The sequence below is a fragment of the Enhydra lutris genome, unplaced genomic scaffold, assembly GCF_002288905.1.
Source record: "Enhydra lutris kenyoni isolate GAN:26980312 unplaced genomic scaffold, ASM228890v2 scaffoldscaffold26, whole genome shotgun sequence".
NCBI classification, from domain to species: domain Eukaryota; kingdom Metazoa; phylum Chordata; class Mammalia; order Carnivora; family Mustelidae; genus Enhydra; species Enhydra lutris.
The window spans coordinates 24980626-25005289 of NW_019154110.1; the positions used below are offsets into that span (position 1 = coordinate 24980626).

The window sequence follows — 24664 nt, forward strand, 5'->3', positions numbered from 1 at the left end:
TTATAGTCCCACCCCCTCCCAAAAGCCATATAAATAGAGTCCTACAGCACTCAGCCTTCTGAGTCCGGCTTCCCTCTCTAACCCCATCCTTCAACATCCAGCGTGATCTTTTCAAAATATAAACCTGTCTGCCTTTCTGGGCTGAAGAGCCACTGCAGGGTCTGGCCTCGACCCATAGTTCCTGCCAGTCTGGACAGACAGGATGGATGGCTCTTAAACCTGGTTTAACCACCTGAGGGCTTGTCAATACCACACATTCCTGGGTCTTGGCCCTGGAGACTGAGATTCAGTAGATGGGGAGGGGCCCAGGGATCTGTTTTTTACACAAGCCTAAGGAGCTGTGGAGGCAGGTGGTCCCCGGCCACACTTTGAGAAACACAGCTGAGTCCAAAGCACTTGCCTTTCTCCTCACCAGCCCGAGCTTAGCTGTGTGGCCTCCTCTCTTTCCTTCTCAACCCCACTGTGCCTTTTCATGCCGTGTCCCCTCCCGATAAGGGCTTTGGCACTTGTTTCCTCATCGTGAATGGAACACCCCCCGATTCCCACCCACCCTTCTCCCTGCTCCAGTTTCCCCTCTGCTCACTTGTCACTTCCACAGACAGGGTTCCCCAACTCATCGGGTGAGTCATTTTCCCAGCATACTGGTCACCTGTCATTTCTTATTTGTGTGTGATTTTTTTTTTTTTAGAGAGGGGGAGGGGCAGGAGGAGAGGGAGAATGAGACAATCTTTTTTTTTTTTTTTGAAGATTTTATTTATTTATTTGACAGAGAGACACACAGTGATAGAGGGAGAACAAGATTCCTTTGGAGCACGGAGCCCAACGTGGGGCTTGATCCCAGGACCCTGGGACCTTGACCAAAGCTGAAGGCAGACGCTTATCAACTGAGCCACCCAGGCGTCCCGAGAATGAGAGGATCTTAAGCAGGCTCCACACCCAGCATGGAGCGCAACACAGGGCTCGATCTCACAACTCTTGAGATCATGACCTGAGTCAGTCACATAACTGACTGAATCACCCAGGAGCCCCTTATGGGATTTTTCTATTAACATCAGTCTCCCCAACTGGGCTGCACGAGGATAAGGCCAGGGTCTGTTTTTGCTGCTCCCTGCTTTTTCCCCAGTACAATGCATGAGGTTTGCCTATAGTAGGTACTTAACAAATATTACTGAATGAAGGAAGGAATCTTTGAGTGAGTCGTCTACTGTGCTTTGCACAAGCTGCTGCTCCAAGGCCCAGGTGACCTCCCCCCTCCCCCACTTCTTTGCTTAGTCCACTCATACTGGTTTTTCTAGGAAAACCCCATTTGGGGAAAGTTGAGGCTCGAGCCACTCCTTGATGGTACCTCAGGGCAGACTGCTTATCACTCTAAGGACTGTTTGTTTACCCAACTGTCACCCACTTGAGGCTGGGAGGTGGCTACTGCCTTTGATCTGTGCCCTTCCAGGCCCTCTCCCTGACCCTTCTGTTTGCCTAATGCTGGAGGAGAGAGCTAAAGTGATCCCTCAAAGGGGAGTCCCCTGGCACCTGGCCAGAGCTTTCCCTAGATCATTCCTCCTACCATGAGACCCTGTATAACCCCTTGGATTTCAGAAGAAGCTGAGACCCTGGACTTTGCAAAGAAGGGAGAACTTCGGGGCGCCTGGGTGGCTCAGTTGTTAAGCGTGTGTCTTCGGCTAGGGTCGTGGACCCAGGGTCCTGGGATCGGGTCCTGCATCAGGCTCTCTGCTTGGCGGGAAGCCTGCTTCTCCCTCTCCCACTCCCCATGCTTGTGTTCACTCTCTCGTTGTGTTTCTGTCAAAAAAAAAAAAAAAAAAAAGTCAAGAAGGGAGAACATCTCCCTGGGTGCCTCTGAGGGCCAGGGTGCAGGCTAGGTGGCCAGACTGTGTTTGGAGGTCAAGGAGCAGCCCCTGTTCCTGGACACCCTTCTGGCAGGCTTCCCTCTTTGGCTGAGTGCTCTTTGCCCCCATCAGGTGGGACCCAGAGGCCCAGACAGGCCCCCTGGCTTGGCCAATGAGCAGACCTGATTTGGTGAGGAGTATGGGGAAGGGCCCCCAGTCCCTCCCTCCCACATCACGAGGACTCTGGATCTTCACTCTGAGGCTGCTCAGCTCCACCGTCTTCCCCGCCTCTCCCTGGGCACCTGCCGCCGCCGGGCTAGGAAGGGCAAAAACAATCCCGGCCAGCCAGCGTGGAGTGTCAGGGAGTCCCGCCCCTCCTCCTCTGGTTCCTCCTCCCGTGATTCTTCCCCAGGCCCCGCCCCCACCTGCCCAAGATAATTTTAGTTTCCTTGGGCCAGGAGCTTGGACACACAGGGCTCTCCCTCCCCCCAACCCTCACTCTACGTCCAAAGTCGGGACACCCTCCTGCCACCTGTAAAGAAGAAGGAGTGGATCTGAAATCAAGTCCAGGTGTCTGGGGTCCCAAGACAGAACCAGACTTTGTACCCGGTGTCCTGCCACTTCTGCTGGGGCCCTCCAGGTAAGGTGACCAAAATCGGTCCCAGCCGACAACCTGCTCCCACCCCCGGCCGCCCCAGCGCCCAGGCTGTGCCCGTGTCAGGGCCAAGAGCTGGCAGGTTGCCCAGGTGGGCGGTCGGCGGCTGCCTGACTCCCGACTCCCCCCTCCCTTTCCCCCCCTTCAATGATGTCAGGCCAAGGGCGGGGGCAGGAAGGGGACAGGTAGTTAAGGGCCTGGCGTCTCCCTCCCTAAACCGGTGGCCCCAGCCAAGTGTTCCAACGCCCAGGGTCCAGGTAAGGACCCAGCGGGCACTTCGTCTAGAGGGTGGGAGCAGCGGCAGGTCCGGGGTCAATGTTTAAAGATTCAGCCTCCTGCTGTGTTGCTCTGGCCGCCTCGCTTTCTCTTTTTCTCCAATCGCCCATATCCCGCCCCTTCCTCACCATCTGCCCTCAGTCTTTCCCTATTCTCATTTCCTGTCTTCCTTATTCCTTCCTTTCCTCCCTGTAGCCCGCCTCCGTCCGGCGCCCGGACAAAGCAGCTGATGGGGATGGGGAAGAAAGATCTCCAATCCTCTCCTCGGGGAGACGCTGCTTTCCCGCTGAAACTAGTCCCTCCCCACCTTCTCAGAAAAAGAGCTAGGAGGGGGCCTGAGCACCCAGGGCTGCCTAGAGGCATTCCTGGCTTAGCCTGAGGTTACCCGTTTGAGGTTTTCCCAAGACTCTACCAAAGACTGACGTCTCCGCGCAGGGGCGGGGGGCACCCTCCAATTTGGAGGGCAGCCGAGGAGAGGGATCTCCTAAATTGTTAGAGCTCGGTCTCGGGATTGTTTGCCTGCTCAGAATACAGGGCCCTGCCCTAGGAAGGGGAGGTGGGGGCGGGGCAGGCCCCGGGGTCCTTCCTGGCGTCGGAATGAAGACTGGAAGGCTAGAGGTCTGGATGCTGGGGGTCTGCGGCGAAGCGGGGACTAGGGAAAGTGTGTGTGTGCGTGTTTGGGGGCAGGGGGCAGTGTTCGGAGAAAGACCCGAGTCTGGATCTCCCTGGTACCGCGGGGATGGAGAATGCACCTGTCCGCCCTTGGAAGGCCTCCCAACCCTACTGCCCCTCAAGAATGGCCCCTCTTGGTCCGCCTGTCCTAGACTGCTCTCCCCTCTCCGCCCCCTCCCCTCTCCGATAGTGCTGGGGGAGCCCTCCAAGAAGGCAAGCAGCCTGTAATCATTAACTCCACAGACACAATCTAGCATTCTTCCCAAATTAAACTTTAAGAAAGCTTACCCCCCCCGCCCCCCGCCTTTCCCATTGGGCGTTTTTTTCCAGAGTTAGGGAGTGGGCGGGGCCTCAGCGTCCTGGGCCCTCCTCCCAACTCCGGGTCATCTAGGGGTTTCCCGCCTCCTTACCTGGGCCCTGCAAGCTCACAACTCCCGCAAGGTTGGACCTTCCAACCACCTCCCCCCCCCCCCCGCCTCCATAAATCCCGATGGGGGCGGACGTGGAGTGCTGGGCTGGACCAGGGCCTTCCCGCCACCTGCTAGTCCCCCGCCTAGGCCTCGGCCCTGCCAGCCCCTCCCCCCTCCCCTGGCTAGCGACGGAGGTGGCCTTGTTTTCCAAGGGCCCTTAATAGTGGGCCCTGCCACCCGCCCTTGGGGCCAGCCAGGTGGGGCGAGATTCAGGAAGTAAACAAGGAGGCAGGAGGCTGGGAGGGCGGGAAAGAGGGTGGGGCTGGAGCCTCGGGGCAGGAGAGGCGGTTGGGGAAGCCTGGACTTGGAGTCCTAGTGTTGAGGGGACTGAGATCTTGGGGGTCGGTTCCTTCCACAGAAGCTTTCCTAGGGCCCCCGTTTGAAAGGGTCAGGACTCTTGGGAGAGTGTTCCCCAGGCCCCAGAGCTAGGACCCGGTTCTCTTCCCATCCCATCTGTTTGGTTCTAACTGCCCCACTCTTCTCTTGCCTTAGAAGGGTCTGGAAGGCAAGGTGGGATCAAAAGGCCAAACCCAAGTCTTCACTGGTCCTCCAGACCTCTGAGGCCAGATTCTAATCTGATTCTGATTTAAATCTCCCATTTCTTTGCCCAAACACTGCCCTGATTCCTTTTCCCTCTGGGATGAAGTAGGACCCCACTTTTGTTCTCTGGGTGTCCCATCCCCCCCACACCCCACCCCCACCCCCCCCCCTCCCTGGAGTGAAGTCACCAGGGTTGGTGACCCCAGGGTAGAGGGGATGGGAGCTGGGACATTGTGCCTTGTTGATGTGCTGGAGACTTGTTGATGTTTGCTGCTGGGTGTGTCTTTCATTCCCCGCCCCCCCCCCCCTGCAGGACCCTGAGCGCCCTAAGCCCCCCCCCGCCCCCCCCTCCTGGCCTTTTCCTCCCTCATCTGCCTGCCTGTGTCTTTCTCTTGGGTGTCTTGCTACTTCTGCTCCGGTAGTATCCCTCTGGCTGGGACATCCCAGAGAGTGTATTGGGAGGACCTCACCCCCCCACAGTTGACGTAGATGAATCCTCTGCTCCCGCTGTGGCCTGCGTGCTAGGAGTGGGCCCCAGACAGGATAGGGAGCACTACATGGTTTTTTTGGGTGAGTGAGGGCATCCCTGGGAGGTTGGCTCTGCTCCAGCTGGGCCTTTGAAGCCAGGCCAGGCCTTTTTTCTCTCCTTGGGTGAGGGGGCTCCCGGACTGAGAGGTGACTAGGTGACTATGGGACCCGGAAAGACAGATTGCAGGTCCCACCTGGACTGGAGGTGGGCCAGGGGTGGGGAGGCAAAAATGATGTCAGAGGAGCTGCAGGGCCCACCATTCTTCTCCTCCTCCCCTAGCCCATCCCTGCCTTGTGCCTCCCCCTCCCCCCTGTTCTTCCCAGCCTGGTCGGTTGGGGGTGGGAGGGGAGAGAGGTGGGTAGAGAGGCAGGGCTGTTTGTGTTTCTCCTAAGTCAGGAAGTCGTGCAGATGAGTCAAGGTTGAATAGAGAGCCCCAGGCAGTGGTGTCCCGCCCCACCCTGACTCACCTGTCCCCCAAATCCCCTCACTTAATGGTCAGGGGCCTGCCCTGTCCTGGAGGGTCAGTGCCAGGTGCTGCAGGCAGCCTAACAGCACTGGCCTAGGTCTCCAGTTCTCCCAGGTCCTCCGAGGTTCCAGCCAGGGGGAGGGGTCCTGCTTCCTGTGGAGGAGGGGCCTGTGCTGCCTCTGTCCCCAGTGGGCATCTTTGTCCCAGCTCTCCTGTCCTTACTTGATGTAGGTGCCTATGCAGTACCTTTGGGCGATAGGTTGTGGGTAGGACCCTGGCCCTGCCTAGGGGTGCTGGGTGGCTCCAGACCAGTGGGTGGATAAGACAGGTGCATGGAATTGGCGCAGAGGCCGCAGCACAGTACAGAGCAGGAGCCCTTCCGTCTGGAAGTGGAAAATCCAGGAAGGCTGCTTGGAGGAGGTGGCCTTGGCATTGGGGCTTTAAGAAAACTGGGCAGGAGGAATCTGGAGAGGGTAACCAAAGTTTGGGGGTTGCTGGGGGTTGCTCTCCCAGGCTAGTCCTGTCCTTCTCCCTGCAGCTGAACCTGCCTCTTGCCCTCCTGGTTCCTGTCTTTCCCACCTCCTTCTCCCCTTCTGCGCATCACTCAGCACTTGGGCAGGCGTTGCCACAACAGACTCTGGCAACTAGGTCTGGCAACGAAGCACTGGAAAAACCTGGGGCAGAGCCCAGAGGAGTGAATGCCCCATGCTTAGGGCATGCTCGGAGACTGAGAGTCACACAGTCTGTGGCACACGGAGTCTGTTGCCGCTGCTGGGCTTGTGGTGGGGGGACCCTCTTAGCTCTTCCCCTGGGCAACGTGGCGCTGACAGAAGAGCACTGGATTTGGAGTCCAAACACTGAGTTCCACTCCCTGACTCACCTGTGACGGGGGCAAGAATGCTTCCTTCTCAGGAACTTGGTGTCCCCTTTTGCAAACAGGCTCACATTACCCTTCCCCAAAAGCTTGAGGGAAACTCCAGTTAGAGGGGGAGCGATAAGGTGCTGTGTCAGCTCCAAGGGGCACCCTGGCAGCTGTGTGATGTCAGGACATCTGGGTCCTCTTGGCCCCTCTCTATGGGACAAGGGCACAAGAGCGGCTGCTTTCAGCCCCCTCTTCTCCCTCAGATGTTATGGAGCTGGGTCTGTCTCCACCTCAGCTCAGCAGCTCCCCAGAAGACCTGTACCTGGCCCCTGGGACCCCTCCTGGGACTCCCCCACCTCCTGATGCCCCTCTTCCTGGGGAGGTGAAGAGGTCCCAGCCTTTGCCCATTCCGACCAGGTACAATGGGTGGATGAAGCTGAGGAGGGGCTGGTGGTGGTCGGGGGGGTTCAGTGCTGGGTAAGGCAGAAGCTTGCAGTCCGCAAATTCTCTGCCCCCCCTTCCTTGGGCCCCAGGAATCTTCTTCGAGAGGAGGAGCTGCGGGCAACCTCTCTGCCCTCCATCCCCAACCCCTTCCCTGAGCTCTGCAGCCCTCCTTCACAGACCCCCATTCTTGGGGGGTCCTCCAGTGCCAGGGGCCTGCCCCCTCGAGACGCCAGCTGCCCCCACGTGAGTTGTCTTGGGAGAGAGAAGGCAGGGATATGGGGGTGCTGTGGGACTGGGGTGGATATGGTGCCGCTCCCATAGAGGTGGGCGGATTTGGTCAGGGGTCCCTGTGGGTACAGCAGGCAGGGGAAGGGAAGGAACCACCCTCACCCTTCCTCGAGTCGTTGGCGATTCCTGGGTTGCAGGTAGTAAAGGTGTACAGCGAGGATGGGGCCTGCCGGTCTGTGGAGGTGGCGGCGGGCGCTACAGCCCGCTATGTCTGTGAGATGCTGGTGCAGCGAGCTCGTGCCCTGAGTGATGAAAACTGGGGGCTGGTGGAGTGCCACCCCCACCTAGCACTGGGTGAGCTGGGGTGCCAGGGGCTGTCTGGACAGGGAGGCGATGCTTTGCACCTTGGGCTAGGCAGGTGCCCACCTGGTCTCCGCCGACCCCTGCTGTTTGCCCTTGACCCCAGAGCGGGGCTTGGAGGACCACGAGTCCGTGGTGGAAGTGCAGGCTGCCTGGCCCATTGGTGGAGACAGCCGCTTTGTTTTCCGGAAGAACTTCGCCAAGTATGAACTGTTCAAGAGCTCTCCAGTGAGTGTGTGGGAAGGGGCTCCGGGCACTGGGACACCCCGATCCCCACCCTGGTTCCTTGACCCCTGACTCCTGAGTGCTTTCCCCCCAGCACACCCTGTTCCCAGAAAAGATGGTCTCCAGCTGTGTGGACGCACACACAGGCATATCCCACGAAGACCTCATCCAGGTAAAGGGACACCCCCATCCCATGGCATACTCATGATTGCCCAGGACCCCCTATTGGTTTTTTGGCCCTTAAGCATTTTGCCTCCCCTCTGTGTGGTGGAGAGTCTAGCGCAGTGCTCAGTGACTGGACAAGTCACTTTTCCTGGCTGACCGTCAGTTTCTTTGTCTGTGAAATGGGACAATAAATGTATGCTGTACGGCTTCTCTCCTGAAGGCTTGTGCATGTGTGTGCGTGTGCGTGTGTGTGTTCCTCTTGGCCTTTCACCCTCTCACCCTCTTCCTGCTCTCTTCCGGCCCCAGAACTTCCTGAATGCAGGCAGCTTCCCAGAGATCCAGGGCTTCCTGCAGCTCCGGGGATCAGGACGGAAGCTTTGGAAACGCTTCTTCTGCTTCCTGCGCCGGTCTGGCCTCTACTACTCCACCAAGGGCACCTCCAAGGTGAAGTCTTTTTTTTTTTTTTTTTTTTTTAAGATTTTATTTATTTATTTGACAGACAGATCACAAGTAGGCAGAGAGGCAGGCAGAGGGTGGGGGAAGCAGGCTCCCTGCTGAGCAGAGAGCCCTATGTGGCGCTCGATCCCAGGATCCTGGGATCATGACCTGAGCTGAAGGCAGAGGCTTTAACCCACTGCGCCACCCAAGCGCCCCTCCAAGGTGAGGTCTTGAGGGTTGACAGCCTCAGCCCCTGGGATATCCTATTCCCGGAGCTGTCTCTTCCCTTCCTGGAATGCCTAGATCTTTCTCCCCCTGCGCCCCGAGACCCTCCACTGCTCCTCTTTCCCTCCTGGCTCACCTACCCCAGGAGGTAGTAGTGGGAAAGGCAGGTGAAGACTGAGTTTGAATCCTGGCTCTCCTTCTGTTTGCTGTGTGACCTGGGGCACTTCTCTGCTCCTCTCAGAAATCTCCCCAGCTGGCTTACGGGGACAGCAGTTAGGGGGACAGGGGCTGCCTGTAACAGGTCCCACCTACCCATGCTGCCTAGGATCCGAGGCACCTGCAGTATATAGCAGATGTGAATGAGTCCAACGTGTATGTGGTGACCCAGGGCCGCAAGCTCTATGGGATGCCCACCGACTTTGGCTTCTGTATCAAGGTAAAGACTCCGGCTGGGCCTTGGAGGGAATGGGAGCTGCTCAGGCCCCAGGATCCCACCTAGAGCTTCTGAGCTCCATCTGGGACACCCAGACGCCTCTCCCTGCACCCTGCCCTGCCCCTCCGAGACAGACATCTGGTCCTAATGGCAGATATTGGACCCGCTGGTTTCCCCTTCCTACAGCCCAACAAGCTTCGAAATGGCCACAAGGGGCTTCGGGTCTTCTGCAGTGAGGATGAGCAGAGCCGTGGCTGCTGGTTAGCAGCTTTCCGCCTCTTCAAGGTGGGCCTCACCCTCCGGATCCCTTTTGCACGAGTAGCTCTGCCCTTGGGAACGAGAGAGCGCTGTAGCCTTGCTCTCTCCGTATGCCCGGGCCAAGGCTGAGTCCTGGCTCTGGCCTCAGAAAGCTCCTTATCCATGGCAGAGATAATCTTGCTCTTGGGGCATTCTGGTGGCAGGGGGGTTTCACAGCCCCGTCCCCAGCACCTGCTTGACCTTAGGCTCTCTTTCTCCCTCTGCCCCAAAGTATGGGGCACAGCTGTATAAGAATTACCAGCAGGCCCAGTCCCGCCACCTGCGCCCGTCCTGTATGGGTTCTCCACCTTTGGTGAGTGTGCACGGGGGCATTAGCTGGGCCTGGGCACCCAGGCCCCATCCTGGGGAAACATGGGCGCTCTTCTGACTCCTCCACATCCTGTCCCATCTACAGAGGAGTGTCTCTGATAACACCCTGGTGGCCATGGACTTCTCTGGCCATGCTGGGCGTGTCATCGAGAACCCCCGGGAAGCTCTGAGTGCAGCCCTGGAGGAGGCCCAGGCCTGGAGGGTGAGGGGCCCACAGCCATCTGCATGTTTGTCCTGGGGACCGTGTGTGTGTGTGTGTGTGTGTGTGTGTGTGTGTGTGTGTGTAAGAAGGGGGAGGGGCAGAGGAAGCAGGAGAGAGAGAGACTCTTAAGCAAGCTCTATAGTCAGCGTGGAGCCCAACTCAGGGCTCGATCTCACCACCCTGAGATCATGACCTGAGCCGAAATCAAGAGTTGGATGCTGAACTGGCTGAGCCACCCAGGTGCCCCCCTCCTTGTGGGTTTCCGTGGCATGGGAGGAAGAAGGGCGTAAGGGAGGTCCCCAGGTGCGGAAAGGGGCTCTGTATTCTCGAGGTGCTGGGTCATACCCCAGTCACGCCCTGATCCCCTGTGTCCCCCACTGCTCTACAGAAGAACCACCGTCTCAGCCTACCCACCCCAGGCTCGGGCACGAGCCTCAGTGCAGGTGGGTGAGCACTCAGTGTCCTCAGGGGCGGGGGCTGCCGTGGCTTCTTTGAGCATTCCTGGTGGGGGTGGCTAGGGTGGGGGGGGGTCTCCTCTCCAGAGTGACTGCCCTTCTGCGTTCCCCAACTCCAGCCATCCACCGCACCCAGCCCTGGTTTCACGGACGCATTTCCCGAGAGGAGAGCCAGCGGCTCATCGGGCAGCAGGGCCTGGTAGACGGGTAAGGGGCAGGCCTGAGCAGGAAAACAGACCCAGGGATAGGAGGGACCCTGTGTCGGGGTGGCAGCTCTGGGTCTTCAGGTGACATTGCCCTGTCTCCTGGCAGCCTGTTCCTGGTCCGAGAGAGTCAGCGGAACCCACAGGGCTTTGTCCTCTCCTTGTGCCACCTGCAAAAGGTCAAACATTATCTTATCCTCCCGGTGAGTCATCCCCGTCCTCCTCCTCAAGCCCCTGGAGCAGCTCCCCAGCTCCTCCCCCCGCCCCCACCGTGTGTCTGGGGTGTGTCTGGGGTCTCTCGGGGAGATGCCTGCGCCCCCGCACCTCCCCCGACCTGCTATCCCCTCTGGCTGTCCCCCAGAGCGAGGAGGAGGGCCGCCTCTACTTCAGCATGGACGACGGCCAGACTCGCTTCACCGACCTGCTGCAGCTCGTGGAGTTCCACCAGCTGAACCGCGGCATCCTGCCCTGCGTGCTCCGTCACTGCTGCACCCGAGTGGCGCTGTGACCCACCTCTGGCCGCCCGGGTGCGTGTGGAGCGGACTCCAGGGCCCAGAAGCTCCGGAGGGTTCCCCTCCCCTGGAGAGTGCGGTCTGCTTTGCTCCGTTGCCTCTCCCTCAGGCAGCAAGCGCCCCCGCCTCACCCCCCACCTCTCTTCTCAAGAAAAGGCACTGGGGGTGGGGGCTCCCCTCCACGGAGCTCCTGGGCGCAGCCCTGGGGCAGGGCATTATGGGAGAAATGGGGCAGCCCAGGTGGTCTTAGCCCCCCCACCCTTTGTACAGACTGAGAGGCCAGTTGATCTGCTTTGTTTTATATGAGTGACAATAAAGCTTATTTTTTGATATATCCGTGAGTTCTCTCTGGCAAGACCTGGCTAGTGGAGTGGAGCAGGGGAGTGGTAGAGGGGGGCACCAGGCCTTGGCAAATGTGTCAGATGGCTGGGGCCACGTGTCCTCCAGCCTGGACGTTTCTTGAGGACAGGGTGGTCTTGGTCATCGGAGTCTCCAGTGAATGAAAGCATGTATGAGGGACTGTCATCCAGGTGCCATCTCCTGACAGGCCCTAAAGGAAGTCCTGTGGGCCAACTGTTCAGATGAGTCCTGACAAACACGCAGTTAGGAATCTCCCACTCCTATCCGGATACATGGCCCAATACCTCTCCCAAGTCCTCATGACCCCCACATCAACCCCTCTCCCTCCTGCTTTCTTTTTTTTTTTCAAAGATTTTATTTTTTTAATTAGAGAGTGAGAGAGAGCACGAGAGCCGGGTGAGGGCAGAGGGAGAAGCAGACTCCGCTGAGCTAGGAACCCAATGTGGGGCTCGATCCTGGGACTCAGAGATCATGACCAGAGCCAAAGGCAGACACTTAACTGACTGAGCAACCCAGGTGCCCCTCCCTCCTACTTTCTGTCCTTATAGTTTGCTCCCTCTAGAAGGCCATATAAATGGGACCCCACAACACTCAGCCCTCTTAAGTCTCGCTTCCCTCTCCAACCCACCCTCCAACATCCAGAGTAATCTTTCCAAAATACAAGCCCAGATGGACCCTGTAGGGTCTGGGCTCTCCCCACTGCCCATGTTGGTCTGTTACAGTCTAAAAAGAGTTTTGTCAAAACATTTTACAGGTTTTGCTCTTAGGTGACAGGAGAGCTTTAAAATGACTCAAACTGGCAACACCTGGACCTGCCATTTGATCTTTAAATCACAGAGGAAGACCTCTCCAGACACGTGAGCTCCAACTAGGCATTATTTTTGCCAAGAAATAGAACCTCAGTCTCATCCCTTGGATCTAGCGGCTAGTTTATCAGAAAAAAATGGACAGAGGAACATGTGAAATGACACACGGGGATACGATTACCCAAATCCAGACTAGGAAACTACAGAGCAGAGAACCCAGCTTTGACAACAAAATTACAAGAAAAGATGGGGAATCTCTAGATCTCAAGAAATTCAGCCATACGTGTAATGTGTTGACCTTGTTTGATTCAAATCTGAACTAGCTAACTGTAAAAGACATTTATGAGCAATTGAGGGAAATTCAAACTCTGATGAGATATTTGATGATATTAAGGAATTACGGTTAACTTTTCAAGGGGTGATAATGGTATTTGTGTGTGCGTGTGTATGTGTTTAAGTCTTCATCCTTGAGAGATTCATCCTGAGGTATTTATAGGTGAAATGATGTCTTTGCTTTGCTTTAAAATAACCTCAAGGTTAGGGATGTGAGTATGGTCATAGGCTTGCCGTAAGTTGATAATGGTTGAAGCTGGGTGATGGGTACATAGGGATTCGTTAAATTCTTTAAATTTGTGTCAGCTTGAAAATTCTGTAATACAAAAAATTTTTAATGGAGAAATCTCTCCCCAAATCTTTGAGATTGGGCATGAGGTGGTGGTATCCTGTTTTGTTGGTGAGGAACCTGATGGCTCAGCGAGACCTGCCCCAAATTACGGTTAGTGGGAGAGCCAGGATTTCAACCCAATACAGGTCTGGGCTGTTCTGCTGCCCCTGCCTGGCTGACTTCCAGGTGGAATTCCTAAGTGGTCTGCGGGGGTGGGGATGGGGAGGAGGGGTGGGGGTGTTTTCCCTTGGAGAGCCCCTCCCTTCTCTGTAGCCCTGGTCTCTGGCTGGGGGGGAGGGGGTTGTCCTGAGGTGACCCTGAGAAGGACCAGCCACCACAGCAGTCCTTGGGCCAGGCTTCTCACCCCCAACCTTTGGGGCTGGGGAGCCAGGCCTGTCAGACAGAGGGGGGAAGGTAGGCCTCATCCACCCTCTAGCTTAGAACCTTCTGGGGACTTACCCTGAAGAAATTACTGCGGCCAGGCATGAGAGAGGTACAGGTTTTGTTTCTTGTTAGCAGGACTCCCTCAGGGAGCAGGGACCAGAGCAACCTGTTGCCTGCTGCCTGCCATGGTTTCCAGAACCATCCCATCACCAGCTCCTCCTCGGGCCTGAGCTGACTGGTACTGGCTATGTGACTGGCCAGGGATGCCCAGGTCCCCTTCTAAGGTGTGGGTGCTAGGGGTCCATGCTGGGGTGGGAGAAAAGGGGCCAGAATGAGTCATGTCCAGGGATTTAAGCTGTATAAAAACAGAGCCCAGTGTCTCTTCATAGCCTGAGGTACCAGTCAGGGGACAATGGCCTTCTATGTCAATCAGCTAATTAGAGTATGTGGCACAGATATCGTTTTCACTTCATGCAGAGGAAACAGAGGCTCAAAAAGCGTGACCCATCTGAGGTCTTATATGGAGTTAGAGGCAGAGGTCAGACTCTGCCCAGCTTTAGGTGGTAGAACGTAGCCCTTCTCTGCCCTTCATTCTCTGCCCCCTCTGTTCTTTTTTTTTTTTTTTTAAGATTTTATTTATTTATTTGACAGAGAGATCACAAGTAGGCAGAGACGCAGGCAGAGAGAGAGGGGGAAGCAGGCTCCCTGCTGAGCAAAGAGCCAGATGCAGGGCTTGATCCCAGGAACCTGAAGTCATGACCTGAGCCAAAGGCAGAGGCTTAGCCCACTGAGCCACCCAGGTGCCCCTACCACCTCTGTTCTTAGTGCTGGCTACTGTGAAGGACCTGGACCACTGCGGACCCTTTGAGGAGGCAGCTGGCTTGACCCTGAGCGGCACACTGGCAATCAACAGATGAATGTCCTTGCTGGGTGGCTGAGATCTCTGACTTCTTGGAGGAGAGGCAACCGCTGAGAATGTGGGGGACAAGGGCCCCTCAAGATCAGCTTGCAGAGGGACCCAGGACAAGACTCCCCAGCTCTGAAGACGTGGGAAGGCTGCTGTTCTACTGCCGAAGAGGCTGAAGCATGACCCACAGAGGCCAGATGGCAGAAGGGACTTCCAAGGACAGCTGCAGTGTGGCTAGTGGAGGCCTGTGGATATGATGGAATCTGGGCTGCTGGGAGGGCATCAGGGGCCTTGTGGAGAACGTACAGACCAGCACCTAACAAACTGTCTTTTCAGTATCAAGTTATTGGGTTTGATTTTAAAAAGTGTATGTGATTTTTTTTTTTTTTAAAGATTTTAGTTGAGGGGTGCCTGGGTGGCTCAGTGGGTTAAAGCCTCTGCCTTTGGCTCAGGTCATGATCCCAGGGTCCTCGGATCGAGCCCCGCATCAGGCTCTCTGCTCAGCAGGGAGCCTGCTTCCCTTCCTCTCTCTCTCTGCCTGCCTCTCTACCTACTTGTGATCTCTGTCTGTCAAATAAATAAACAAAATCTTAAAAAAAAAAAATTTTATTTGAAAGAGAGAGCAGGGGGAGGGGCAGAGGGAGAGGGAGAGAGAGAATCTCAAGAAGACTCAGCCCAGAGTTCAGAGCCTGCCTAATGTGGGGCTTGACTCATGACCCTGAGATCATGACCTGAGCCAAAATCAAGAGTCAAATGCTTAACCCACTGAGCCACCCCAGCGCCCAAAACGTATATGTACTTATTAAAGAACATTTCAGAAATCAGAAAAAGACTTTGGAAAAAAAAAAAAAGAAGATTCCCTGTCATCTCCCTGAGGGGGAGCCAGGCTTTGACAGGGGGTGACACAGGGCCCCTATCCAGGGGCTGGCCAGAAATGGTCTGTAGCACATCCTGGACACCAGCTCTTAGGGCTATTATGACTGGTGTGAGCCTGGAGCCGGGGTATGTGGCTCACCCCCGGCCTGTAGGAGGACGCGGCCACAGGGCTGACCTCCCTGCCTGGTCAAGTGTGGAGGGCAGGGAGGGCTGCTGGCAACTTTCTGGACTTTGAGAACAGGTGAGCATGATTCTAGGGAAGCCCACCTCCGGGATGCCCTAGGTGGGACATCCAGACAGACAAAGCTCTGGACAATTGATGCTTTCACTGATCCCCAGATATCCTGTTCAGTGAAATCTACACGGACTCCAAGTTCATGGGTGGAGGGCATCCTGGTGCCAGCGGTGAGTTCAACATTGGGTCAGTGATCCTGCCTGGCTCCTTCCTTGTGCCCAGTGCCAGGCACCCTGAGGAGGGAGGGAGGAAAGAAGAAAAGGAGATAGGCAAGAGAGACCAAGGCTATTCAGAAGGATCCTTTCTTCCAAAACGTCTACATAAGCAGTTTTCTACTGCCTTTCTGTAGTCCAAAGGTTCCAGCAGGAGTTGGGAGGCAGGTTGGGGTGGGGTTGGGGAGAGCGTTGCCTTTGTATATGGTAGTTCGCCTTCATGGTATAGTTGGAAAAAAGGCTTCCATGACTATAGGACTGGTCTAGCAGACAGAAAAGAGGGCCCAATCACACAGAGGTGGGGTTTGTGGCAGAGTCTGCTTTCCTGTCCCATGCTGTTGGCAGAACCTTAGCTTTGGGGCTAGGGAGTGAGGTGCACAGTGTGACTTCTTAGGACAGAGGATTCTCAGTTTCCAGCTGGGGCAGGGAGTTGAGCAAGGAGGGAAAAGACATCAGGATCTTGGGGAAGTTGGTGTTGCAGACTGGAGTCTAGAGCCACAGAATGGGTGTCCCTGGGGGCTGAGACTGGTCCCCAGGGGTTCTCCAAGATCTCCATATGGGTAGGGGTGTTGGGAAGTGGGGGTACTATCTAGGCTGAGATGGATTGTGCCCTACCGGGCCTTAAGGAAGTCTGAAATTCAGTCCCTTGTGGGGTGAGCTGTGATGGTAGCTAGCGCCCTATGGGAGGAGGGCTGCATCTGGTCTGAGAAGAGGCAGGTTTTTCTCTGCTGGGTACCTGGAGGGGTATTAGCTGGAGCTGCATTTTCATGGTGGGAAGTTTGCTTTTACTTGGATCAGGTTTATCTTGGAGTGGTTTAGGGGAGACTGAGGGAGGCTGGGAGGTCACCTGCACCTCCACAGAACTGCTGCAAAGGCCGTATTCCTCTACGTTTACCTGAACACCTCGTCCCCGAGGTAGATCCAGGACGTGATAGAAGTTGGTATTCCTACCAGACACGAGAGCGATTTTTCAAAGGATGCCAGGGCATCTCCTCCCTCCCAGCCCTCTTACACCCATCAGTCCCGATACAGGTTCCCACCTTTTGGTTCTCTTCTTCCCAGCTGAGCCACCGCGTCCCACAACAGCTAAGGAATGACCTGGCGGTGGTGGTGGGAAGGGCAGCGGCACGAGTAAGGCGAGAGTAAGGCGAGACCTGAGTCGGACGAGGCAGGAGTCGGAGTGGGGATCCCGCCGTCGCTCGGGTCCCCCAGCACGTGCGGAACTGGCCCTGCCCCCGCTGCCCGCCCCTGGGCTCCCTTCTCTCTGCGGCCTGCACGCGGTTGCTCGACGAAAGGGCGCCGAGCCGTCTAGGGGCTGCGGGCGCGGGGTAAGTCCGGCCCGCTTCTCCAGGGGGCGCGCTCGGGGGCCGCAGAGTACGCGCTTCGGTCCCCGGTCCCCAAGGAAGGAGGCTCGCGTGGCGCCACAGCCGTGGGCCCGTTCGTCGCGGGGCACGGAGTTAGGTTGTTCTTCACTCCAGTTGGTGGGCTGCGTGGGGGGCCTCCGGACGCCAGGCGGGGAGGGAGGCCTGAGCGCCGCAGCCAAGCTTCTCGGGGCCTCAACGGCGAAGGCCGGGCAGGACCTGGTGGGCGCCGCGGGCGGGGCGCTCTGGTTCCCCGGGACCCGCGCCCCCGCCTCCTGACGGCGCCCGAGCCTCTCGGGCGCGTGGCGGCAGTGACACCCAGTGGCCGTGGCGGAAAGTGCAGGCGCCGCCCCTTGGCTCCCGCTGCGCAGGTCGACGCCTCTCGAGGTTCCCACTCGTGGTTACGCGCGGGCACCCCCAGGAGAGAAGGCCGCGCTCTGCAGACTGCCCCTCGGGGCACTTCCCCTTCCCCTCCCCCAGTTTCCTCCCGGCAGTCGCCTGAGCCCTGGGAGATCCTGCGGGGCTGCAGTGCCCCGAAGGGCGGGGCGGGGCGCAGCGGCGGCGCTGGGCTGTGACCCGGAGCAGTTTCACTTCTGGATCCTACCCCGGTGTGAAGGGACAGCATCTGGGGTGGGGGTGGAGGTGGGGGGGAGACACACAGGCGTGCGGAGGGCTGGCGCTCAGGACCCCAGAGGGGGGATGGCTTTTTACCCCCGGGTGTCACGCGCCCCATGCCTCCCTGCATTTTCCACCCCCACCCCACGGGTTCCACCACGCTGTCCCCGGAGCTGCCGCTCCTCCCCAGCAGCAGCCTCCGCGGGGGCTGTCGACCCCCGGAGAGGCCCCGAGCGGCGTGGGCGGCAGGAGGAGCGAGCTGTGAAGCCGCAGGCAGGGGGTTAGGCTGCGGGCTGCTGAGACGCCGAGCTGTTTCTCAGAAGTGCAGCTGCCCCTCCCCTCACACCCCCCTCAGCTCCCACCTCGCACCGCACCCCTTCCCCCTGCGCCTGGCCTTCGCTGTCCTCGCCTGGGCACTCCCAACCCGGGAATCTGGTGTCTGAGTCCACGCAGAATTCAGAGAACCTAAGAGAGGCCAGGGCCGGGAGTTAAGACCCAGGCTCCGTGCCCATTTTCGGAGGCCACAATTCCACTGTCACCACCCCGTCCCCCAGACTCCTGTGGGCCAGGATTGGAATTTCATAGAATGGTTTACAACGTGGCCACTTGGGGAGATCATAGGCCGCCATAACCCTTGCTTCCAGGGCCCCACCTCCCTCAGTGCCTGAGTGTGATGGGGAGAGAAGGGAGAGAGCACAGGACCCTCTTTCTCTCCTCTTCTTTCTGGAGTTAGAGGAAAGGCCTGGCTGGAGCCTGGGGGTTGAGGCTAGGCTTAGTCTCCGTTGGAAGGAACTTCAGAGATCCAGTTCCAGGGAAAAATTAAGGCCGGGAGAGGGAAATGGAAGTGTCCAGGGTCCCCGAGAGAGTGACAAGGCTGGGGTTGGAAGCCAGGAGTCCAGACACTGAGCAGGAGTCTGCACCGGTTTGTCATTTGCTTTATTCATTGACCCTGTCTGTATCCTCTCCCCAACCCCAAGAGTCTAGGGAGGGTGGCTAGGGCCTGTGAGTGACAGGGAGGTTGAGGTGCTGAGACTAATCCAGTGGGGGTGGAATGGGGATTGACCTGGTGGAAGGACAAGCCTGGGGAGGAGGTGGCATCTGCCCCCCTAGTTCCCACCAGCCGCCCCCAGGGCTGTGGTTTATTTGACTAGGCAGCTCTTCTAGGGGGCCTGAGGGGCGGGGTGGTGATGGGAAAGACTGCTGGAGGGCTTCCTGCCCCATCAGTCCTGGGGAAGGGGGGCAGCCTACATCACCCACAGGTCCTCTAACCTCCATACTTTCCACTGCAGTGCTCTTTCCTTGGGTAAATTCATGTTCTTCTGGGGGAAGATCTGTTATTTGGGGAGGCAGGGAGGCAGCTGCCTACTTCACAGGTCAGGACAGAGTTAAAAAACAAAACCGCAGCAAATTCAACACCCCGTGTCCTTCAGGGACTTTCCATGACACCTTCCTTCCCCCTCTCCCCCAAGCCAGGGAGTACCTCCCCAGAGGGCCTCCCCACCCCAGGTGCAGTGGCTTTTGGCTTTTATGCAAACAACTGTCTGACTGGGAATGCTCTGCAGCTAGAACTGGTGTCCCCAGCCCCGCTCACTCCCCCACCAGCCCTCGGCATTCCTGGCCTTCCCTGAGCTCTCTTCTCCGCTTTTCCTCAAACTCTGGGTGCTAGGGAATGGGAGGTGAGGGAAGGGACACAGGTCCTTGTCCCCCTGCTTGCCCTTGGATGGCAGTTGCCAGCAGGTGGAGGTTTGGGCCCCGCAGCCTGTGTGATTGGCCTGGTTGTGTTGAGGGATGGGGGAGGGGGAGGAAGAATGTGCAGGTGTGGGGTGGCCTCCCCTGCTAGGGCCCACCACCCTCTGAAGTGTCACATGAGTTCCCAAGAATTAGGAAAGGAAACTGTCCTTAGGCTGGAAGCCCAGCCAGCCCCAGAGCTGTCGCCATTGCTCACTGGCAACTAGGAACAGGTCTCCCGGCCTCCCTTACTCTTGAAGCTGCTTTTGCTTTGGGAAGGGAGTGGGGAGGAGGAGGGCCACATACCACTCTCTCTAAGGCTGGGACTTAGGCACCCATAGGCCACTCTGCAATGGATTTAGTGTTACACTAAAAAGGCAGGCGGCGACACAATTCCTCTCTCCCTGCCCTGAGCGCTGGGACTGCAAAACGGGCTGGAGGGCCTCCCAACAATCTGGCCCTGTGGGAGGGAGGTGGGTGGTGCTGAGCGGGGAGCCAGAGGAGGCTGCCACCGACCGGACCCCACCTTTGTTAATCCTAAACTTCAGAAATGGCTTCTTCCTGCCTCGCTCACAAAGGAGGGGAAAGGGAAGATGTTTTGGAAGAGGCTGAGCTGAAGCCCAGATCATCTCCTAGACTCTTTACTGACATGTTCTAAGAGAGAACAGAAGACAGCAAGTCAGGGAGAAAGCTGGATAATTTCTATGTCATTCTCCTAGGACTTTGTCTTCAGCGCCTTAGGTTTGGGCCTCCAAGTATCTTAAGACTATATTTTAAATGCAGCTGGGGCCCCTGGCTGGCTCATTCAGTAGAGCATGTGACTCCTGATCTTGGGGTTGTAAGTTTGAGCCCCACATTGGGTGTAGAGATTACTTAAAATCTTCTTAAAAAAAAAAAAAGTAAAAAGGCAAGTGTGGCTGAGTTTAGTGATGGCACTTGAATTTCCCAGATTCCCAAGAAATTTGGATGTTTCTGAGACCCCAGAGATGAAAAAGCCAGGACTTGTCTATCTTCTAGAAACAGCCTCTGCTGAGAGCAAGGGCAGAGCTGTGTCTTGGAACTGGGAGACACTGCGGTGTTGATCCTGCCAAATCCAGTTCCCAAATTTCTCGGGCCCCCTTAGAGAGCTAAGGGCCAGTGGAACCAGTGCCCCACTCTAGCGGGCTGGGAGCCAGAAACAGGATGCCAATGGCAGGCTCAGCAAGGCATCAGAACAGATGCCTTATTTTGGTGGTAATTTGTTTACCTTGGTACTTGGACTAAGACATAGCCAGAGGGGCTAAATTAAGAAAATAGTCCTAGGGGCGCCTTGGTGGCTCAGTAGTTAAGCGTCTGCCTTTGGCTCACTTCATGATCCCAGGGTCCTGGGATAGAGCCCTGCATCCAGCCAAGCACCTGCTTGGCAGGAAGCTTGCTTCTCCCTCTCCTGCTCCCCCTGCTTGTGTACCTGCTCTCGCTGTCTCTCTCTCTGTCAAATAAATAAATAAAATCTTAAAAAAAAAAGTCTGAGAGGCAAAATTAAACCCTTCCATTTTCTGACAACTACAAATGATAGGCATGCACAATGACTAATTTTAAACACACCAGTATTTTTTATTTCTCAGTATAAAAATCAAACATGATACAGAAACCTTGAAATCTATCAGCAGGTTTTTTTTTTTTTTTTTTTTTTAAATGTGACGATGCACTCATTATGGTTCTGGCAAGGTTAGCATTGCTACATTTCAGAAGCTGACTTTCTTTAAACAGTCTTTACAGAGGAGTAGGACACCTTATAGTGCTCCCAATGGTTGGACTCTGGGTAAAACTCAAGAGGAGTTAAGAGGGAAGGTCACTGCTGGGCAGGGAGGGCATTTCTGAGAAACCCAGATGAGAATGTTATGAGCACAGGCCGTGTCAAAACCACTCGGCAAGGCCTCCCTCCCTTCCTCCCTGGGGGAAGGCCACCCTGAGCCCCTTTGAACCCCCAAACCAGGTTCCCTTCTTCCCCCATCATTCTGCAGACAAGGGTCATCCACAGACCACACGTGTGGTGGCTTTGGCAACCAGAAATTAAAAATAACCTATGGTTTTTCCAGTAGCCAAAATGATCCCTCACCAAAGCTCATAGACTGAGAACCTGAACATGCAAAACCACAGTCTGGGTGAAGAGATGTCTGCTTTTCAAATGACCTGCTAATTCTTTGCAACCCACAGTAATTTGGTTTCTGTGAACCCACAGAAGCAGGCCCACCAAAAAGGGTTTTTGTTTGCTAACCTGGAAAAGTCCTTGTATAAATGAGTCACTGGCAATGGGATCATTTTTAATGCTGCCCCATTTTCCTAAAGTGTTAAAATGTCTGTTCTCAGTCTTTTTAGGAGAGGAAGAAGCAAAGTAACTTCAGAAGCTAGGTCCCACAGGCTTGAGAGGAGGTGGGTGACATTTTGGGATGCTCTCCAGGCTTTCTAGAGTAGGGTCAACAGGGAGATGGACAGTGAGGACCATTTGAGGAAACTCTAAGTTACTCGGGGAGTCGATAATCAAGAGCTCATGAGACAGGGAGGGAGCAAAGCCATTCTACTTCCCTGGCTACAATGTCATGAAGTATCTTTACCATGAAGTTCACTTATATTGGTTCTAATTGTCAGCATATTCTTTACTCTTACACATTAAAATAACATGAAGGAAACTCTGTGTTAGAGATTAAAGGCCTCCACTGGCTACTGAATTACTGAATCATGGTCCTAGTATGGCCTTTGAATATCTCCATCTCTTTAAATTCACATACAGTGCATACAGTAGAAAACCTGTAACCATCCCAAACAGCCCCCGCCCAGTAACACCAACCCCTAGACAAAACTACATAAGAGCTCATAACATCCTCGGGAGGTAGATACTACATCCTTACATTTTTTAATCAAAACATTAACATTCCATTTTCAAATGTTGGGTTGGCGTTGGTGGTATAGTGGTGAGCATAGCTGCCTTCCATTTTCAAATGTCAGCTCAATCAGCATCAATGTATACGATAGTCCAGTCTTGTAATATTCAGAGGAAACTTGCATTCAGCTTTTTCAAAGTGCAAAGACCTGGTTATCATGTTGACGGCACGGTGGGGTACACACTATCTACAGCTTGGGTGAATGGAGCTACAGTCTTGTGTTCTGAGCTCACAAAAGTCTAAAGCCTACACTTCTCTTGAGCTCTTCTGAGTCCACCATCCTTAGAGACAGCGGTGTCCAGCCCTGGCTTCGCTGATCATTCACAGAACCGTTCAGTCCTTCAGCTTTAGAGAACAGAATCCTTTTCCTAGGGTGGCCCAGGTCTAGCCTTTGGTTTCAGGCCAAAATTGTCTTCTTTACAGGCAAAATCCATTGTTTTTCTGAACTCTGCCTATAGAGAGAGGTTCTCTGATCTATACTCTCTGAGCATAAAAATAGCTCCCAACTTTTTAAAAGAGAAGAGACATCATTGTGTATCTCTTATCTTCCTGTGCAAAGCCTGATGGTATTTTCTAGGACAAAATTTACTTTGCTCCACTTTCTTTTTACTTTTTATTTTTTAAGATATTTATTTATTTATTTGACAGACAGAGATCACAAGTAGGCAGAGAGGCAGGCAGAGAGAGAGGAAGGGAAGCAGGCTTCCCTGCTGAGCAGAGAGCCCAATGCAGGACTCGATCCCAGGACCTGGGATCACGACCTGAGCCAAAGGCAGAGGTTTTAACCCACTGAGCCACCCAGGCACCCCATTCACTCCACTTTCTTGTCTTGAGCTCTTAAATCTCAATTCCAAGTCTTTGTGAAAGAGCTTGGCTGTCTCTGAAGGTTCAAATCTTGAGTGGTCTGGAGTTTCTAGATCTCCACTAGAGACCAATGGATCTGTTATCTGTGGGGTACACTTTAAAGTTAGGACACTAACCATTTAATATTTCCATTACGATCTTACTGCCTGTGTTGGGCTTTTTCCTTTAAAACATGCTAAACCTCACATTTGGCAGAGGGGAAAAAGCAGAGGAGGAGAGTAAGAACAGTGATACAGAGACTACTTGGAAAAACTTTATGTTGGTGTGAGATTTGTTCATAACACAGTGTTTCAACTAAGCAAAATTTTGTGCTTTTTTTCTTTGCAAAAGAAATCTGAGGTCACTTTATATCTGGGCCACTGTGAATATGGGCCTAGCAAAATGTTAAGCACTGCATTTAAAAGGTGAGAAATGCTGTCACTGACAAAGTCAGAAGCTGAGTCAGGAACAGCTCAGAGTCAGTAATAAGGCAAAAGATTAGTTAGCTTATCTGTGTCAAGGCAAGTATCTTTTAGGGAGAATGACTTAAGGAATCTAAAGGCTGGTGGATTTATCTATATCTTTTTTCCCCGGGTAGTGGTGGTGGAAGATAATGGGGGAGACACTTCTGTTTAGTTCTTGCCAGTAGGAATTACCTGTGCAACAATTCAACAGGGGTGATGAGGAACATCTGGAGAGCCAGTTCCCTTCCCTTCCCCCCTCATCCCAATTCTGTCACCTTGGCTGCAAGGGAACTTATCGTGGGGTTGGTTGTTCCCTGGATTGTGGCCCCCTGGGTGTGTGGTGGGAAGTGACGGACAGCTCAGATCTACAGGGCGCATGTCAGAGGGACTCTGAGAAAGGAAAGGTACTGTCTAAAGCTGCTGCAGGACCTCACTGTCCAATGTGGTTGGATGTGAATCCTGACTCTGCCCTTCTCTCTAAGCGACCGTGCTAAGATTGTCCTTCACCCTCTCCCCCACCCCCAGCACGGGGAAAGGGCATTTATTGATAAAAGCGGTGCCTACAGAAGGACATGTTTACCAATGTGGTGATAGCCACTACATACTACCTGGTTCAACTTGATGGTTTACAAATGTGGAGTTTGCATATACAAATTTTCTCTGCACTCTGGTGTGCTCCAGCTAGGCCCAGAATGCTACAGTGAAAGTAGCATTTGTGAGTGGTCACCACACTTAGAAAACTGACCTCAGAAGAATGGAAATCATCCAGAAAATCTGTTAGTCACAGGGAAAATGAGGCAAGTCTTCAAAAAAAAAGTCCCCAGCTTAGCGGGATGGGCCTCTTTCACTATCTTAAGGAGCCAACACTGGTTTCTTCAGAAAGAATTTCCCACTAATCTGTTGGAAATGCTTGCTTTCCCCAGTTTTCTCTCCAACCAATTCTTGCTTCCAAATTCTCTTTCTTTTGTCCCCTGAAGAGTCAACAGGACGTGTGGCATTTCCAGAGTATAACAAGCAGCTCCTCTGCCACAACGCGTGTCAGTAACCTGGCGTAGCTTGGAGTCTAGGATTACGGAAATACAGTGAAATGCTGAGGACTATGAACTGAAATGCATCCAGTCTTTTAGCCGAAATCTCAAACATGTTGGGACTGTTACCATGGAATTTCACAAAATCTGTTTTCCTGAGACAGACACCATGCTACAAAGAAGGCTAAGCCATTTGTGCAGTCTGAGGGGGAACATTTTAGTTACTGGCAGCACATCAGTTAGTTGAGTTTGAGTCTAATGCCTAAGCCCTTTTGAAATACCAAGGCAGATATGTAAAATGCAAATCTAACAGGAATTGGGGATTCTTGACTCTGGTAGAAGTGTGCACAAAACTACTCTCAATTTGTAAATAGATTCCATGAAGTTGTCCCTGGAAGCAGAATTTATTCTAACACGAGTTCTTAAAAAAGA

General features: G+C 54.8%; 2 protein-coding genes across 2 annotated transcripts; one reads left to right on the forward strand and one right to left on the reverse strand.

Moving 5' to 3' along the window:
• The first annotated feature begins 2731 nt into the window (after nt 1–2731).
• LOC111151364 (growth factor receptor bound protein 7) lies at nt 2732–11141 on the forward strand. Its single transcript, XM_022509337.1, has 15 exons — nt 2732–2753; nt 6575–6728; nt 6845–6998; nt 7181–7337; nt 7450–7571; nt 7663–7740; nt 8040–8177; nt 8722–8832; nt 9016–9114; nt 9359–9439; nt 9542–9658; nt 10047–10101; nt 10233–10320; nt 10426–10519; nt 10678–11141. Exons 2-15 carry the CDS (start codon nt 6580–6582, stop codon nt 10822–10824), a joined length of 1590 nt encoding a protein of 529 aa, XP_022365045.1. The 5' UTR covers nt 2732–2753; nt 6575–6579; the 3' UTR covers nt 10825–11141.
• A 5439-nt stretch (nt 11142–16580) lies between these two features.
• On the reverse strand, nt 16581–17366 carry LOC111151479 (proline-rich protein HaeIII subfamily 1-like). Its single transcript, XM_022509494.1, has one exon. It carries the CDS (start codon nt 17364–17366, stop codon nt 16581–16583), a length of 786 nt encoding a protein of 261 aa, XP_022365202.1.
• Between the last annotated feature and the right edge of the window lie 7298 nt (nt 17367–24664).

Excerpts from the sequence above, each read along its gene's own strand:
- LOC111151364 (XM_022509337.1), top strand. The coding sequence starts at position 6,580 with ATGGAGCTGGGTCTGTCTCCACCTCAGCTCAGCAGCTCCCCAGAAGAC. Across the intron at positions 6,729-6,844 it reads CCTTTGCCCATTCCGACCAG|GAATCTTCTTCGAGAGGAGG; the intron begins GTACAATGGGTG and ends CTTGGGCCCCAG. Across the intron at positions 7,741-8,039 it reads CCCACGAAGACCTCATCCAG|AACTTCCTGAATGCAGGCAG; the intron begins GTAAAGGGACAC and ends TTCCGGCCCCAG.
- LOC111151479 (XM_022509494.1), bottom strand. The coding sequence starts at position 17,366 with ATGGGGCGCGTGACACCCGGGGGTAAAAAGCCATCCCCCCTCTGGGGT.